The 15,079-nt window shown below is 46.6% G+C and overlaps 1 protein-coding gene and 1 pseudogene across 7 annotated transcripts in view; one reads left to right on the top strand and one right to left on the bottom strand.

The window, feature by feature from the left end:
• The window catches only part of LOC108406459 (mitochondrial import inner membrane translocase subunit TIM16), a 65,744-nt gene extending 60,803 nt beyond the window's left edge, over positions 1-4,941 (bottom strand). For 2 of the 7 annotated variants that reach the window (XM_037014483.2, XM_037014485.2), the window contains exons 1-3: positions 4,725-4,941; positions 2,318-2,414; positions 1,031-1,105 (exon numbers count right to left, since the gene is read on the bottom strand). In XM_037014483.2, coding sequence (XP_036870378.2) covers positions 1,031-1,105; positions 2,318-2,414; positions 4,725-4,784 — 232 coding nt within the window. In that variant the 5' untranslated portion in view covers positions 4,785-4,941. The remainder of the gene's footprint in view (positions 1-1,030; positions 1,106-2,317; positions 2,415-4,724) is intronic. The other 5 variants (XM_037014479.2, XM_037014480.2, XM_037014492.2 and 2 more) reach the window with 5 other exon arrangements.
• Positions 4,942-12,804: 7,863 nt separating this feature from the next.
• LOC140843709 (small ribosomal subunit protein eS27-like) lies at positions 12,805-13,099 on the top strand (annotated as a pseudogene).
• Positions 13,100-15,079: the final 1,980 nt, after the last annotated feature.

Below are 15,079 nucleotides of genomic sequence, written 5' to 3'. Positions count from 1 at the left end.
GGCAGCAGACCAGAATCAGCTGGACAGTAGTTTGCTGCAGAGACAGAAAGTAGATCAATGGGTGCCTGAGGCTGTAGTGCCTGGAAGGAAATGGATTCACTGCAGAGGGGCCCAAGGGATCTTTGGGGGAAATGTTCTATAACTCGGTGGTGGTATATACAACTCTGTAACTTTAATAAGAAACATCAAATCCCTCACTTAAAGTAGGTAATGGTAATGACACATAAAGGACACCTCAATAAAGTTGTAAAAAGCTTTAGAAAAGAATTAAAGGAAAAAACACAGACAGCATTCTTAGCACACAGAGAGCTCTTGATTGATCTGCTCTCCTGTTATTCTATTAACCACTACATCGTCATCTGGATCCTACACTAAACTGCACGCGTGGACTAGGGACCAAGGATCAGCCCCCTTCCCTCACCCAAGGCTGCCCCACAGGGGGCCAGGAACACAAGCCAGAGTGGTGGCCCACAGCCGCCACAACTGGACAAGAGAGGAGACAGCTAGGCTGGGGCCGCCACAGCCCAAGGAGGGCAAACTGTTCCCTTACTGCAGGCAGGATGCCAGGCGGGCTGCTGGGCATCCCCAGAAGCAGCTGCAGCAGACAAAAGCTCTTTGTGAGGGCCCATCTCTGGCCCTGCAGCCCAGCCAGCCACCCGCCACCCCCAGCCTTGGAGGGCCCTGTGCAGCCTGGCTGGGAGGATGCCTGGTGGTAACGAGTGGCCTGCTGGGCTCTGGGAGAGGACGCAGTTGAGACTTCTGCAGTGACCGACCGCTGCACATCCTCCTCCTCTTGGTTTGACGCCAGCGAACACCAAGCCTCCCTCCCCTCTGCCCAAGCCGAATCCTCAACGAGGACCCAACCCAGCCTTCCAATCTGGACTCCATCTGTCAGAATGCACAGTGACTGTGACAGGAGGGACCTGGCAAGCAATGGAGCTGTGGGACCAGATGAGTATGAATGCCCAGGTAAGTATGGCCCCTGGGGAGGGGCCAAATTGCACACTTCTTGGGTCCAGCTTCCACTCACCTGAATGGCAGCCTAGGTGGGTCACGAGTCTCTTGTCCTCTCCCTGGCCTTCCAGAGGCGCAATGCCCAACACACCTGTCAATCAAACACAGGGGCTCTAACTTCAGGCCTAATGGGGACTATCTACTGCCCAGGGCTCCCAGAGGACACAAGACCCAAGAGCTCAACCTTGGACTTCCCAGAACCTTCACCAATCTTTACACCTCTCTGGACATAGTGACTGGCCCCAGATTAGGTCCTTGGTAACATAAGATGTACAGAAGACTGGGAAAGAGGTTGTCTCTTTTTGGCATGTAGATCATAAAAAATCAGCTTGGGAAAAACAGAAGGGACAAAATAGCAATAGACTCATAGACACCAAGAAGGGACTAGCGGTTACCAAAGGGGAGGGGTGGGGGAGGGCGGGTGGGGAGGGAGAAGGGGATTGAGGGGCATTATGATTGGCACACATAGTGTGGGGGATCACAGGGAAAACAGTGTAACACAGAGATGGCAAATAGTGAATCTGTGGCATCTTACTACACTGATGGACAGTGACTGCAATGGGGTGTGGCTGGGGACTTGATAATATGCGTAAATGTAGTAACCACATTGTTTTTTCATGTGAAACCTTCATAAGAGTGTATATCAATAATACCTTAATAAAAAAAAGTAAAAAGATTGTATATCAATGATACTTCAATAAAAAAGAAAAAAAAATCAGCATGGGACCACCAGCTGCCACTTTTCCCAGCTTTACCTGAGAAAGAAACCATCACCCGAGGGCAGCAGAGCTAAGAGACAGGAGAGAGGCTGGGGCCGATGGCATGTGTGGAGCTTCTGGTTTCGGCCCTGCCTGAAACCCCTGGACTTCTTAGTTATATGAGCTAAAATGATATCCAATTTTTGCTTACGTCCGTTTGAGGTCTGAGTTATCACTAGCAACCAAGAGTCCAACTAACACAAGGATCCATTGACCCCAGCCACGCCTAGGGCCCAGAAGAGGAGTGAGTAGCATGTGGGGATAGCAGGAAACAAAAGGGACAGTTCCCTCTCTGTCCTCCTGGCCACACTCTGGAAGACCACAGCCAACGTGGATTTATACAAAGTATGAAGGCACAAACACCCCAATCAAAATCAATCTGATTACATCCGTTGACCATTTGTAGTGTCTAAGGCCCTGTGTGGTGTTGACCTCTGCACCCCATGAAACCCATCCAGGTCTCCAGCCTACAGTGACCTGCCCTTCTGCCCCACCCAAATTAGGGTGACAATGTCCAAATCTCCACACCCTGTCTACCTCCCTACCTGGATGGTTGGTGTTAAACGCGATCAAGCGGCAGCTAGATTTGATAAGATTTCCACATGAGGGGGAAGTTCCTGCTCGAATGTCACTGATCCAGGCCTGAAAATAAAGAGCAAAAAATATGATGACCAGGGCTCTGCTAGTGCCTGAAGCAGTGGGTGGGGCATAACCCAGGGAACTCTACCTTAAAGCTGCACCTTTAGAGATGAATTCATTTGGAGCAAACCCTTCCCCTTTCACACAGTCCTTTAAAAAGGAACCTAAAAATGTTCTTGGATTCATAACCTAAATTCATAAAGAGGAAGGATTTGCTTATTAAATCAGTTGTATAATAAGGGAAGAGAGAAGATCAGCAGAAGCTCAGGTTGAAGACAGAAAGTCAACAAGTCAACTGGGTAGTGCATGTGGTAGTGGGTGTTTCTGTCAAAACAGAAACCAAGAAAGGAGAAGTGGGCACTTGCGGCAGAAGACAGACTCCACTTCCTCAACTGCATTAATGAAGGCCTCCGCCAGGCACAGGGGCTACTCCAAGTCCCAGGAGAAAACACCCAAGCTCAGGAAGGGGAAAAACCAAAGCCTTTGCACTAAGTCCTACAGATGGGTGAACTACACACCCCCCTGAAAAGCAAACAATGTTAACAGCCCCCTACACGGAGAGGCAGAGGGGCACTTCTGAAACTAAGACCAGCAAGTTTTCTCTGTTAGTGTCAAAGCACCATGCACCAGCACTCCCCCCTGCCACCTGACCATGCAGCACCCACCCACAGCATCCCAGAAGCCACCTCCACCACCAAGGTTTCTATTTTAATGTTCAACTGCCCTGGGTCCACCATTATCATCTTGCATTATTTTTCCCTCCTGATTCATGTTTACTGTAAAAATACAGTGACAGGAAATATCTTTGAAAAGGAGAATCAGTCACCAGTTTGCACATCTCCCTAACATAAACTGTTTTAAGCTGTCCCTGTAATCCCTAGGTCCATGCCTGTCCGCCTTGTTGGACTAAGGTCCATCTGGGAACAAGCCCCAGGCCCCTCAAGCACACTCCAGACCGCTCCAAGTAGTATTTACTGCACTTGGGAGAGATGCTATCAATGCAAATCTTAGTATCTCTGCACATCCTGCCCCTTTTAACCTTTCAGTGACTCCCCTCTACACTTAGAAGACAACCTAACTTTTTTGTGTAGCCCTAAGGCTTTGCAAGACTGCTCTGGACTCACCTGAAACTCTGCTTCACCGCCACTGCCCTCCATCCACCCTGGCCCACTTTCCATTCCTCCACAGGCTCTTTCCCACCCCATTCTTCCTGTACCTGGCTGCTTCTCACCCTTCCGGCCTTAATTGTCACCTCTTCCGAGCAGCCTTCCCTGACCACCCTTTGAGATTAACCTCCACAGTGCCATCCACCTCCACCTCCACCTCCATCCCAAGCTCTCAGGTTCGGGTATGTTCTTCAGTACAATTATTAAAACACACAATGCCCGCTCGGGCCTGGCTGCTTGCTGGCTGTCTCCCTCATGAGAGTATGGCAGCACAGAGGGCAAGAGCCGTCCTGTTCACCGCTGGAGCTCCAGTAGCAGGGCACAGCACACGGGAGGTACCGAGGTACTGTAAAGAGGGTGAAAAGGCAACTTCTGCCCCTGCCCTGCTGCGTTAAAGGTCAGTTCCTAGGCCCGATTATTGGAGGACACTCTCAGGCCTTGCACAGAATACCTGCAGCCGCAGACCAGGGCTTGCATCACTCACATACACCCCCATCAGGCCGGCTGCCCTTCCGGGGCCCCAAGGCGCTCCCCAGCATCTGGCCCAGCTACCCCTCAGGGCCCCACCAGCACGGTTTCCCCAGGCCCCACCCAGCCCCTGACAGCATCACCCCGATGAGGAGAAGAGCTTGATTAAGAGAAGAGCTTGCACCAGCCCCGAGAAGAGGAAGCGCCAGCGGAACCGCGAGGAAGGGGCGCGCCTCTGGCTGAGGGGCTCCCCTCTCCCGCAGGCACGCCCGGACTCTTCAGGCCAGGGCACAGAGGCGCATCTCTCCCACACCCCAGCCCCGGGCAGCGGCGAGCAGGGCGGCGGGGAGGGGCAGCCGGCGCCAGCAGCGTCCCGGCCACGGCTCCCCAGCGAGGCCGACCGGAAGCCGGGAAGGCAGGCAGCCTCGCAGGCCTCAGGGTTCGGCCCCAGCCGGGCCGGCTGCGCCACCTCGGGGATCCCGGGGTGAGGCGGGCGGACCCCGGGGCTCACCGAGCAGCCCGTGTCCAGGGAGCGCCAGGCTCTGCCTGCTAGGCCACGACAGGGCGGTCCGGACGCCGGGCCTGTACGGGGCGCCCCGGGGCAGGCGGGCTCGAGGGTCCCCACGCGGGCCCTGTTGGGGGGAAGGGCGGTGGCGCGGGGCCCGCTGGCCGGGCTCACCTCGCGGCGGGGCAGCCGGGCCTCCGTGTGCCGGAACTTGGACACCTTGAAGCGGCTCATGGCGACGGGGACCGGGGCGAGCGCAGCTTCGAGGACTCGGGCGTCGGCTCTCAGGTGCACGGCCAGCAGCCGGGACTCCCACCGCCTCCTGCCCCACCCGCGGCCCACCGCCTGCCGCCCGCGGCCACGCCCCAACCCGCCCCAGCCAATCGGAGCCCTCTCCGGCCCGCAGGGCCTCGCCTGGGGTCCTGTCCCCGGGCGCGCGCTCCTATGGCCCCACCCCCTAGCCAATCGCCGCTGGGGCGCCCCGAGAGGCCACTCCCGGATGCCGACGGGCCAGCTGCGCGGGCATGGAGGTCACGTGCGGTCCGCTGTCCACCCCCAGACCTGCCGAGCGTCCGCGAGGACTACGGACAAAGTCGCGGTGTTTTGTTGGGGACTTGCCCTGGAGGCTTTCCGGTATGCGGGGCGCGCTTTCCCCGGGGAGGACTAGGGCAGAAGTGAACTGGCTCCACTCGGAGGTGGGGTGCGCTCCCTCGCAGGAAGAGCCGCTGGCCGAGTCACACAGTGGCAGCGGGGAACCCGGGTCAGACGCAAACCCCTGTCGGTGCGGCTACGGTGAAGCTCCGCCTCCCACCGGCTTGGGCCAGGTGGGCTCCGTGGGAGGGAAGAGGCCTTCAGCATCTCTTTAGGGTGTCTTGGCTGCAGGCCTTGCGCAGTGGGCAGGACTCCTTGAAGGAAATCAGTATCATTTACGGATAAGCTGAAACGGAGAGAGAGAAGGACTGGAGAATCCCTTTAAGAGCAAAAGTGCCCGAGCGGCGCTGCTTGCTTAGTCCCCAGGCAACTCAAGAGAAAAGAGCGGGTTCATCCCACAAGCAATTCTCTTCGCTTTGAAAATTGAGTCCGTGATTCCAGAATATGCTCTGTGCTTGCGCACAGACAGAACACCTGCTCAGGCATGTCTGAAAAAGGAACTTTGATTTGAGAAATGCGAATGATTAGTGGGAAGGGCCAGCTGCTGCAGAGGACAGCCCCTCCTGAGGCAAGCTGCTCACAGGGCGACTCCGAGAGCTTGGCTGGGCAAAGAGCAACGGATGGACCCCATATGCAAGTACTTTTCTCAGTTCTCAGGTAAACTGAGGTCTAAAAGGCGACTTACAGTTATCCTATCAAGCCAGTGTAAGTCCGGGGAGAGGAAATCCCTAGGCAAACTACCTCTAAAAACCGAAATCAGTCAAAGGGAGAAATAAAGTTTAAAACCCGTTTATTGTTTACAAACTGCAGTCCAGGTCCTTCTCTCTTTCTTGCTCCGGCAGAAGCAAAACCGGCCCTCCCCTCCCCTCTCGGGTACAGGTAAGCCCTCCTTGCCCAGGTAGTTACCCACTGATATGAAGATGAACTTCTCTCCACCCCTGAGGAATGATGCAAATGCACTGAAGCCGTACTAATTTTCATCTCTGAACGCCTATTGATATGCAGATATATTAAAGCCAGGCGAGATATTCTGGATATACTATACTTTTACCCACAGCCAGTTAAGAGGGACTTGGATCTCCATAAAACAAAAACAGGATGCTAGTGGAGTTGACTGAGGGTGGGATTTGGAATTCTAAGCAGTCTGGCAGCCGCTGGAGTGCAGCTTTCCCATGACACATAACTCTTCAGACTCTGGAGTAACAGCAGCTTTGGGCTGGTCGCTGTCAATACAGTCCTTAGTTGGCTGTGGTGTTCAATTACCGCAGATAACTGCTTTTTTTAAAAATTATAGTGAAAACGTAATATAAAAGTTTATTGATCTTGTAGCACATGACAGGATTTTCTTCTTCTTTAAGAGTGAGTGACTGATGTACCACTGTGTGTGTATACCGTATACCACATTTTGTTTACCCATCAGTGACACTTCACTTCTCCCCTTCCTGGCTACTGTGAATAATGTTGCTTTGAACCTACATATGCAAACAGCTCTTCAAGACCCTGTTTTCAGTTTTGGTGGGATATATATATACACACATACATATATACACGCACACACCCAGGACTGAGATTGCTGGATCATAGTAGTTCTATTTTTAATTTTTTGAGGGACTTCCATTCCAGATGTTGTTATTAGAATTACAATTACTGATAGTTTAATACAATCCTTAGTTATTGTAGGCTGTTTGGTTAATTCTAAAGTAGGCAGTAACCCCTATTTGTATGAACAGTATTTAACTTACAGCATCCTAAAAGGAACATTTAAACATTATGTATTGTGGTTCAAACGTAAATCAACTATAGATCTAAAATGAAACAAATCTTAGAAGAAAACATAGGGCAAAAGCTTCATGCCATTGGATTTGACAATGATTTTTTTGAATATAACATTAAAAGGTACAGACAAAAAATAAATTGGATTTCATGGGAACTTAAAATTTCTGCCTCAAAAGTCACCATCAACAGAGTAAAAATCTACAGAACAGGAGAAAAATTGGCAAATCATATCTGACAAGGGATTAATGTCCAGAATATATTGAGAACTATTAAAATTCAACAAAAAGCACCTAATTTAAAGCAAAAGACTTGAACAGACAGTGCAGCAAAGAAGATACACAAATGGCCAATAAACACATGAAAAAATGTTCACCATCACTAATCACTAGGGAAATGCATATCACACCTGCTATGAGATACCACCTCACACCCAATAGGATGGTTACTATAAGAAAAGAAAAAAGACAAGTGTTGGCAAGGATGTCAAATAATTGGATCCCTTGTGAATTGTTGGTAGGAATGTAAAGTGATACAGCTGCTGTGGAAAATAGTATAGCAATTGCTCAAAAAATTAAAAATAGAATTATATGACCCAACAATTCCACTTCTGAGTATACATCCAAAATAATTAAAAGCAGGGTCAGGAAGAGATATTTGTATATCCAGGTTCATAGCAGCATTATTCACAATTACTAAAACATGGAAGCAACCCCAGTGTACATTTATGGATGAATGGATAAAATGTGGTATGTGCATACAATGGACTAGTGTTCAGCTTTTAAAAGGAAGGAAATTCTGCAGTATGCTAATAACATGTGTGAACCTGGAGGACATTATGCTAGGTGAAATAAGCCAATCACAGAAGGACAAATAGTGTATGATTCTACATATGAAGTATTTGAGTAGTCAAAATCAGAGAGATAGAAGGAATAGTGGTTGCCAGGGATTGGGGTAAAGGGATGAGGAATCAGTTGTTAACGGGTATAGAGTTATAGTTTTACAAGATAAAGAATTCTGGACATGGGTCATAGCAGTGGCTATACAACATTAAGAATATATTGAAAAGGACACCATCAACAGAACGAAAAGGCATCCTACAGTATGGGAGAATATATTTGTAAATGACATATCCAACAAGGGGTTAACACCCAAAATATATAAAGAACTCACATGCCTCAACAACCAAAAAGCAAATAATTCGATTAACAAATGGGCAGAGGATATGAAGAGACAGTTCTCCAAAGAAGAAATTCAGATGGGCAACATGAAAAGATGCTCCACATCACTAATCATCAGGGAAATGCAAATTAAAAACCACAATGAGATATCACCAAATACCAGTAAGGATGGCCAGCATCGAAAAGACTAAGAACAACAAATGCTGGCGAGGATGCAGAGAAAGGGGAACCCTCCTACACTGCTGGTGGGAATGTAAGCTAGTTCAACCATTGTGGAAAGCAGTATGGAGGTTCCTCAAAAAACTCAAAATAGAAATACGATTTGACCTGGGAATCCCACTCCTCGGAATTTACCCAAAGAATACAACTTCTCAGATTCAAAAAGACATATGCACCCCTATGTTTATTGCCGCACTTTTCACAATAGCCAAGATATGGAAGCAACCTAAGTGTCCATCAGTAGATGAATGGATAAAGAAGGTGTGGTACATATACACAATGGAATATTATTCAGCCATAAAAAAGAAACAAATGCTACCATTTGCAACAACACGGATGGAGCTGCAGGACATTATGCTCAGTGAAATAAGCCAGGTGGAGAAAGACAAGTGCCAAATGATTTTCCTCCTTTGTGGAATATAACAATGAAGCAAAACTGAAAGAATAAAATAGCAGCAGACTCAGAGGCTCCAAGAAGGAATTAGTGGTCACCAGAGGAGAGGGGTGTGGGTGAGCTGGTGGGGAAGGAGGGAGAAGGGGATTGAGGGGGTGTTATGTTTAGTACACATGGTGTTGGGGATCACGGGGAGAACAGTGCAGCGCAGAGAAGGCACATAGTGGATCTGTGGCATCTTGCTGCGCTGATGGACAGTGACTGCACTGGGGTGTGGGGGGGACTTGATAATATGGGTGAATGTAGTAACCACATTGTTTTTTCATGTGAATCCTTCATAAGAGTGTATATCAATAATACCTTAATAAAAAATTTAAAAAATATATTGAATGCCATTTCCCACAATAAAATTTTCTAAAAATATAAATCAACTATATTCCTATCACAAAGGTTCACATAAACATTCCAAGTTTGTTTGAGGTCACTATCAAGTTCATTAGATTAATAAATTCTTTTTTTTTGTAAATATATGTGAGTGGAACACATTTCGACACCAACATTTAACTTATGCACTGACAATATAAAGGACATTTTCATAGAAAAGACCGTTATTTTTCAAGCTTATGTTTTTCGCATCGGAGTCCACTCGTCTCCAAAGGATTCAAACCTTTATTCTCAATGTCTGTGATGTTTTTTTTTTTCCTTTAAAAGAGTTCCTTACATTTCTCAGATTTATGAAACATTACTTAAGTCTGCTTTGGGCAGAAGAATATTTAGTTGCAAGCTGGAGCTTTTTTTTTTTTTTTAAGGACTTTGAGGAAATTAGCCAGGAGGTCCTGAGGCAAGGCCACATTCATCTCCTGCAGGGAACTTGACCAGTGCGACGTCATGCCCAGGGGGCACCTGAGTCGCACGTTCCACACCCCTTTGGAATTGTCCCACACTCTTAGGGAAGAAAGCAAATGCTACAACTAGAGAAATAGTGAACTAGCTTTTATGGCCTCTGAAGAGACCGTCTCCTGCCCTTCAGCCCTCTCTAAAAGGGCTCCTCACGAAGGGAGGAGGGCAGCCACCCCATCGTGCAGCCACGGGCTTGGCCAGGCCTGTTGTGCTTCAAAGGTCAATGTCCACAGGAAGTCCGGATAGACCATACGTAAATCTCCCTGCTAGCTCTCTTAGGTCTCACCACCTCAGGAAAGCAGAAAAGACCCAGTGGAACAGGAAAATGAAAAGTGTACAGTAGGGAGATGCTTGCAAACCTTGTGTGCCAAATTCTGCAAGCAACATTTGTTTGTCCTTAAAGCCAACCTTTTTGGTTTTAGACTGGAGAAGAAGGTGGGTAGACATACACATATTCTGCCTGGGAGTGTGGGTAGGTGTGGCTCTTTAGTGGGTGCTGATCCCAGTTTTTGGCAACAAGCCTGGGATGGGTCCATTTGTACCCTGACACAGCTGAAGTCCTTGGACGGCAGTGAAACTGTGTGTAGGTGGGGGTGGCAATAAATACTTGCCCTGCCTCCCTTTTGTTGTGAGAAGCAAATGAAATTTAGCATAACGACTGTAAACTATTAAGAGCTGTTTGACATCATCCACCACATCAACAAAAAGGACAAAAACCGCATGATCATCTCCATAGATGCTGAAAAAGCATTCGACAAAATTCAACATCCATTCATGATAAAAACTCTCAACAAAATGGGTATAGAGGGCAAGTACTCAACATAATAAAGGCCATATATGATAAACCCACAGCTAACATCATACTGAACAGCGAGAAGCTGAAAGCTTTTCCTCTGAGATTGGGAACAAGACAGGGATGCCCACTCTCCCCACTGTTATTTAACATAGTACTGGAGGTCCTAGCCATGGCAATTAGACAAAACAAAGAAATACAAGGAATCCAATTAGGTAAAGAAGAAGTTAAACTCACTATTTGCAGATGACATGATATTGTACATAAAAAACCCTAAAGACTCCACTCCAAAACTACTAGAACTAATACTGGAATTCAGCAAAGTTGCAGGATACAAAATTAACACACAGAAATCTGGCTTTCCTATACACTAACAATGAACCAATAGAAAGAGAAATGAGGAAAACAATTCCATTCACAATAGCATCAAAAAGAATAAAATACCTAGGAATAAACCTAACCAAGGAAGTGAAAGACCTATACCCTGAAAACTATAAGACACTCTTAAGAGAAATTAAAGAGGACACTAACAAATGGAAACTCATCCCATGCTCCTGGCTAGGAAGAATTAATATCATCAAAATGGCCATCCTGCCCAAAGCAATATACAGATTTGATGCAATCCCTATCAAATTACCAACAGCATTCTTCAATGAACTGGAACAAATAGTTCAAAAAATTCATGTGGAACCACAAAAGAACCCAAATAGCCAAAGCAATCCTGAGAAGGAAGAATAAAGGGGGGGGGATTCTCGCTCCCCAACTTCAAGCTTTACTACAAAGCCACAGTAATCAAGACAATTCAGTACTGGCACAAGAACAGAGCCACAGACCAGTGGAACAGAATAGAGACTCCAGACATTAACCCAAACATATATGGCCAATTAATATACGATAAAGAAGCCATGGACATACGATGGGGAAATGACAGTTTCTTCAACAGATGGTGCTGCCAAAACTGGACAGCTACATGTAAGAGAATGAAACTGGATCACTGTCTAACCCCATACACAAGAGTAAATTCAAAATGGATCAAAGACCTGAATGTAAGTCATGAAACCATAAAACTCTTAGAAAAAAACATAGGCAAAAATCTCTTAGACATAAACATGAGTGACTTCTTCATGAACATATCTCCCCGGGCAAGGGAAACAAAAGCAAAAGCGAACAGATGGGACTATATCAAGCTGAAAAGCTTCTGTATAGCAAAGAACACCATCAATAGAACAAAAAGGTACCCTACAGTATGGGAGAATATATTCGTAAATTACAGATCTGATAAAGGGTTGACATCCAAAATATATAAAGAGCTCACACACCTCAACAAACAGAAAGCAAATAATCCAATTAAAAAATGGGCAGAGGAGCTGAATAGACGGTTCTCTAAAGAAGAAATTCAGATGGCCAACAGACACATGAAAAGATGCTCCACATCGCTTGTCATCAGAGAAATGTAAATTAAAACCACAATGAGATATCACCTCACACCGGTAAGGATCACCACCGTCCAAAAGACAACAAGAAATGTTGGCGAGGTTGTGGAGAAAGGGGAACCCTCCTACACTGCTGGTGGGAATGTAAATTAGTTCAACCATTGTGGAAAGCAGTATGGAGGTTCTTCAAAATGCTTAAAATAGAAATACCATTTGACCCAGGAATTCCACTTCTAGGAATTTACCCTAAGAATGCAGCAGCCCAGTTTGAAAAAGACAGATACACCCCTATGTTTATCGCAGCACTATTTACAATAGCCAAGAAATGGAAGTAACCTAAGTGTCCATCAGTAGATGAATGGATAAAGAAGATGTGGTACATACACACAATGGAATATTATTCAGCCATAAGAAGAAAACAAATCCTACCATTTGCAACAACATGGATGGAGCTAGAGGGTATTATGCTCAGTGAAATAAGCCAGGCAGAGAAAGACAAATGCCAAATGATTTCACTCATATGTGGAGTATAAGAACAAAGAAAAACTGAAGGAACAAAACAGCAGCAGAATCACAGAACCCACGAATGGACTAACAGTCACCAAAGGGAAAGGGACTGGGGAGGATGGGTAGGAAGGGAAGGATATGGGCGGGAAAAGAAAGGGGGCATTACGATTTGCATGTATAATGTGGGGGCGGGCTCTACAACACAGAGAAGACAAGTAGTCATTTTACAGCATCTTACTACGCTGATGGACAGTGACTGTGAAGGGGTATGTTGGGGGGACTTGGTGAAGGGGGGAGCCTAGTAAAAATAATGTTCTTCATGTAAATGTAGATTAATGATACCAAAAAAAAAAGAGCTGTTTGACAGCAAGCTATTGATTATGATGCAAGGAAGGTACACAGTTGAAAGGAAAGAGCTCTTTCCCATGGTGATGACCTGTCCATGAGAACATACTTCTCGCAAAGATCTCCTCATCCCTCTCCAGAAGAGGAGGACACACAAGAAGCAGCAGCTGGTGCAGAGCGCCAATTCCTATTTCATGGACGGTAGATGCCCAGGATGCTGTAAAATCACCACCATTTTTAACCGTGCATAGATGGTGGTTTTGTGTGTTAGCTGCTCCACTGTCCTCTGCCTGCCTATTGGAAGAAAAGCATGGCTTGCAGAAGGATGCTCCTTTAGATGGAAGCAGCATTAAAAAAAAACAACAACACCCTGAGTCAAGAGGAGTGAGAAACCAGCCAGCAATAAACACACTCTGGATTTAAAATAAAAAAAATAAAGAGGTCTGGTTTTGTTAGAAGGCCTAAGCTTGGTTCATCTGCTGAGTAGCTCTGTTTGCTTCACTAGCTCTGTGCCTTTTGCCAAACTTTTTTATCTTTCGGAACTTATTTTGTTGTGGCGTTCATTTTTTTCGGGGAGGGGGAGCAGGGGTCCATTTGTAAAAATGGAAATAGTCTTTGCCCTACTTACAGACTTGTGATCATATCAAAACAGAAAGCATGAGTAAGTTCTTTGTGAACTGGAAGGAGTGTTCTTAACATGGCTTAAGTTTTCAGACTTCTCCATAGCCACCAATGCCTGAAATTGGTCCCAAGGACATGTCAAGTGTGACAGATCCAAATAACAGCGACTAACTATCTTTCTCCGCAAACCTGCTCCTTTCCTGGGTTTTTTAGCTTGGCATCCCTACTGGTCGGGGGAACATGAAAGGTATATTCATTGTCCCCCAACAACTATCAGTCAAGTTTGTAACTTACCCACGTGCAGTAATTGTGCCTTCTCCGTCTCTGCCGTAATGATCACCAGTGAAAGCACAAGCCTAGGCTGCTCGCATCAGGGCATCTTTCCAGTGGCTTCCCGTGCTCTTCCTGAGGACCTGTTTTCCCTTCCTTCCGAAGCCACCAGCACCCATCCATTCCCTTAGGGCTTTCTGCTTCTAAGAGGAAATACAGACTCCCCAACCATCAGCCTTCTTGCTAGCCCCTAAAACAAGAACATATGCTCCCTTTCACTGTGGATTTTTACTGTTAATCACTGTGGGGAAATAGATGGGGGGAACACTAAAATACCAAAAAATTAGGAAGTTACAAAGCTGACAGTTCTCACATTCGTAAGCCCTGCTCTAAGTTCCTTACTCTGAGCTGGTAAAGTCCCTCTGCTTCTTGTTTTCAGCTCTGTACTGCTCAACTTTTACCCCCTGGGTTTGGTCTCCCTGTGGGCAAGTAACCGTGTCTGAGTTCTGCTTGGTATTTTCAGTGCTTAGCACAAAGCCTGACACATATGACTAACAATTGAGCACTTACAGTGTGCCAAGTGCCTGATGAAGCCTTTACATGAATTATCTCAATCGTTCCTCAAATGATTCTTAGTTACTATTATGTCCCCCTTTTACAGAAAGAAAACTGATGCACAGAGAGGTTAAGTAAGTTGCGCACAGACACACAGCTGGTAAGTGGCAACGCTGTGGTTCAGTCCCAGTCAGTCTAACTCCAGGGCCCATACTCTCAACCACTACACTGGGGGCACTTAAATATTAGTTAACTATATTACACAGACTTTTTTCCCCACTCGCCACCCCATGACAACCTTTTCCATGTTTTTGTAAAATGTCTCTTTTTCACTTTAGTCCTCTCTGCTCCCGTGCCCAAACTTAACTATTCCTTTCATTTTAGAATAGCTTCATAACCGTTACTGAACCAGTGGTGTTTTCTTTTATATCGTTAATGTACAATTACTTGAACAACATTATGGTTACTAGACTCCCCCTATTATCAAGTCCCCGCCGCATACCCCATTCCAGTCACCATCGATCAGCGTAGAAAGATGCTGAACCAGTGGTTTTTAACCTTCTTTGAATCTCAAAGCTTGTGGAGAGTTCGACTGATGAAATCTGTGGATATCTCCCCAAATTAATATCCCATACACAAAAATTTCAGCTGCCATGGGGGGAGGGGCAAGGAGCACAGACCATCTTACACCCACCCATCCATGAGCCCTCAGGTTCTCTTCCTAGAATTTGGGGGCGGGAGGAGTGTGAAAGTTGAAACTCCTTTGCAAGACTTACCAGGCCAGATTCACCTCTCTAGACTCAAGGCCAGTCACACACCCTAAATTTAAGGCTGAAGCAAAGGGCAAATACTTCCACATTTCTAGACATCTGCTTTTGAAGTTCTTG

This window comes from Manis javanica, chromosome 10, assembly GCF_040802235.1.
Source record: "Manis javanica isolate MJ-LG chromosome 10, MJ_LKY, whole genome shotgun sequence".
NCBI classification, from domain to species: domain Eukaryota; kingdom Metazoa; phylum Chordata; class Mammalia; order Pholidota; family Manidae; genus Manis; species Manis javanica.
This window is presented reverse-complemented; position numbering and strand designations above follow the sequence as displayed.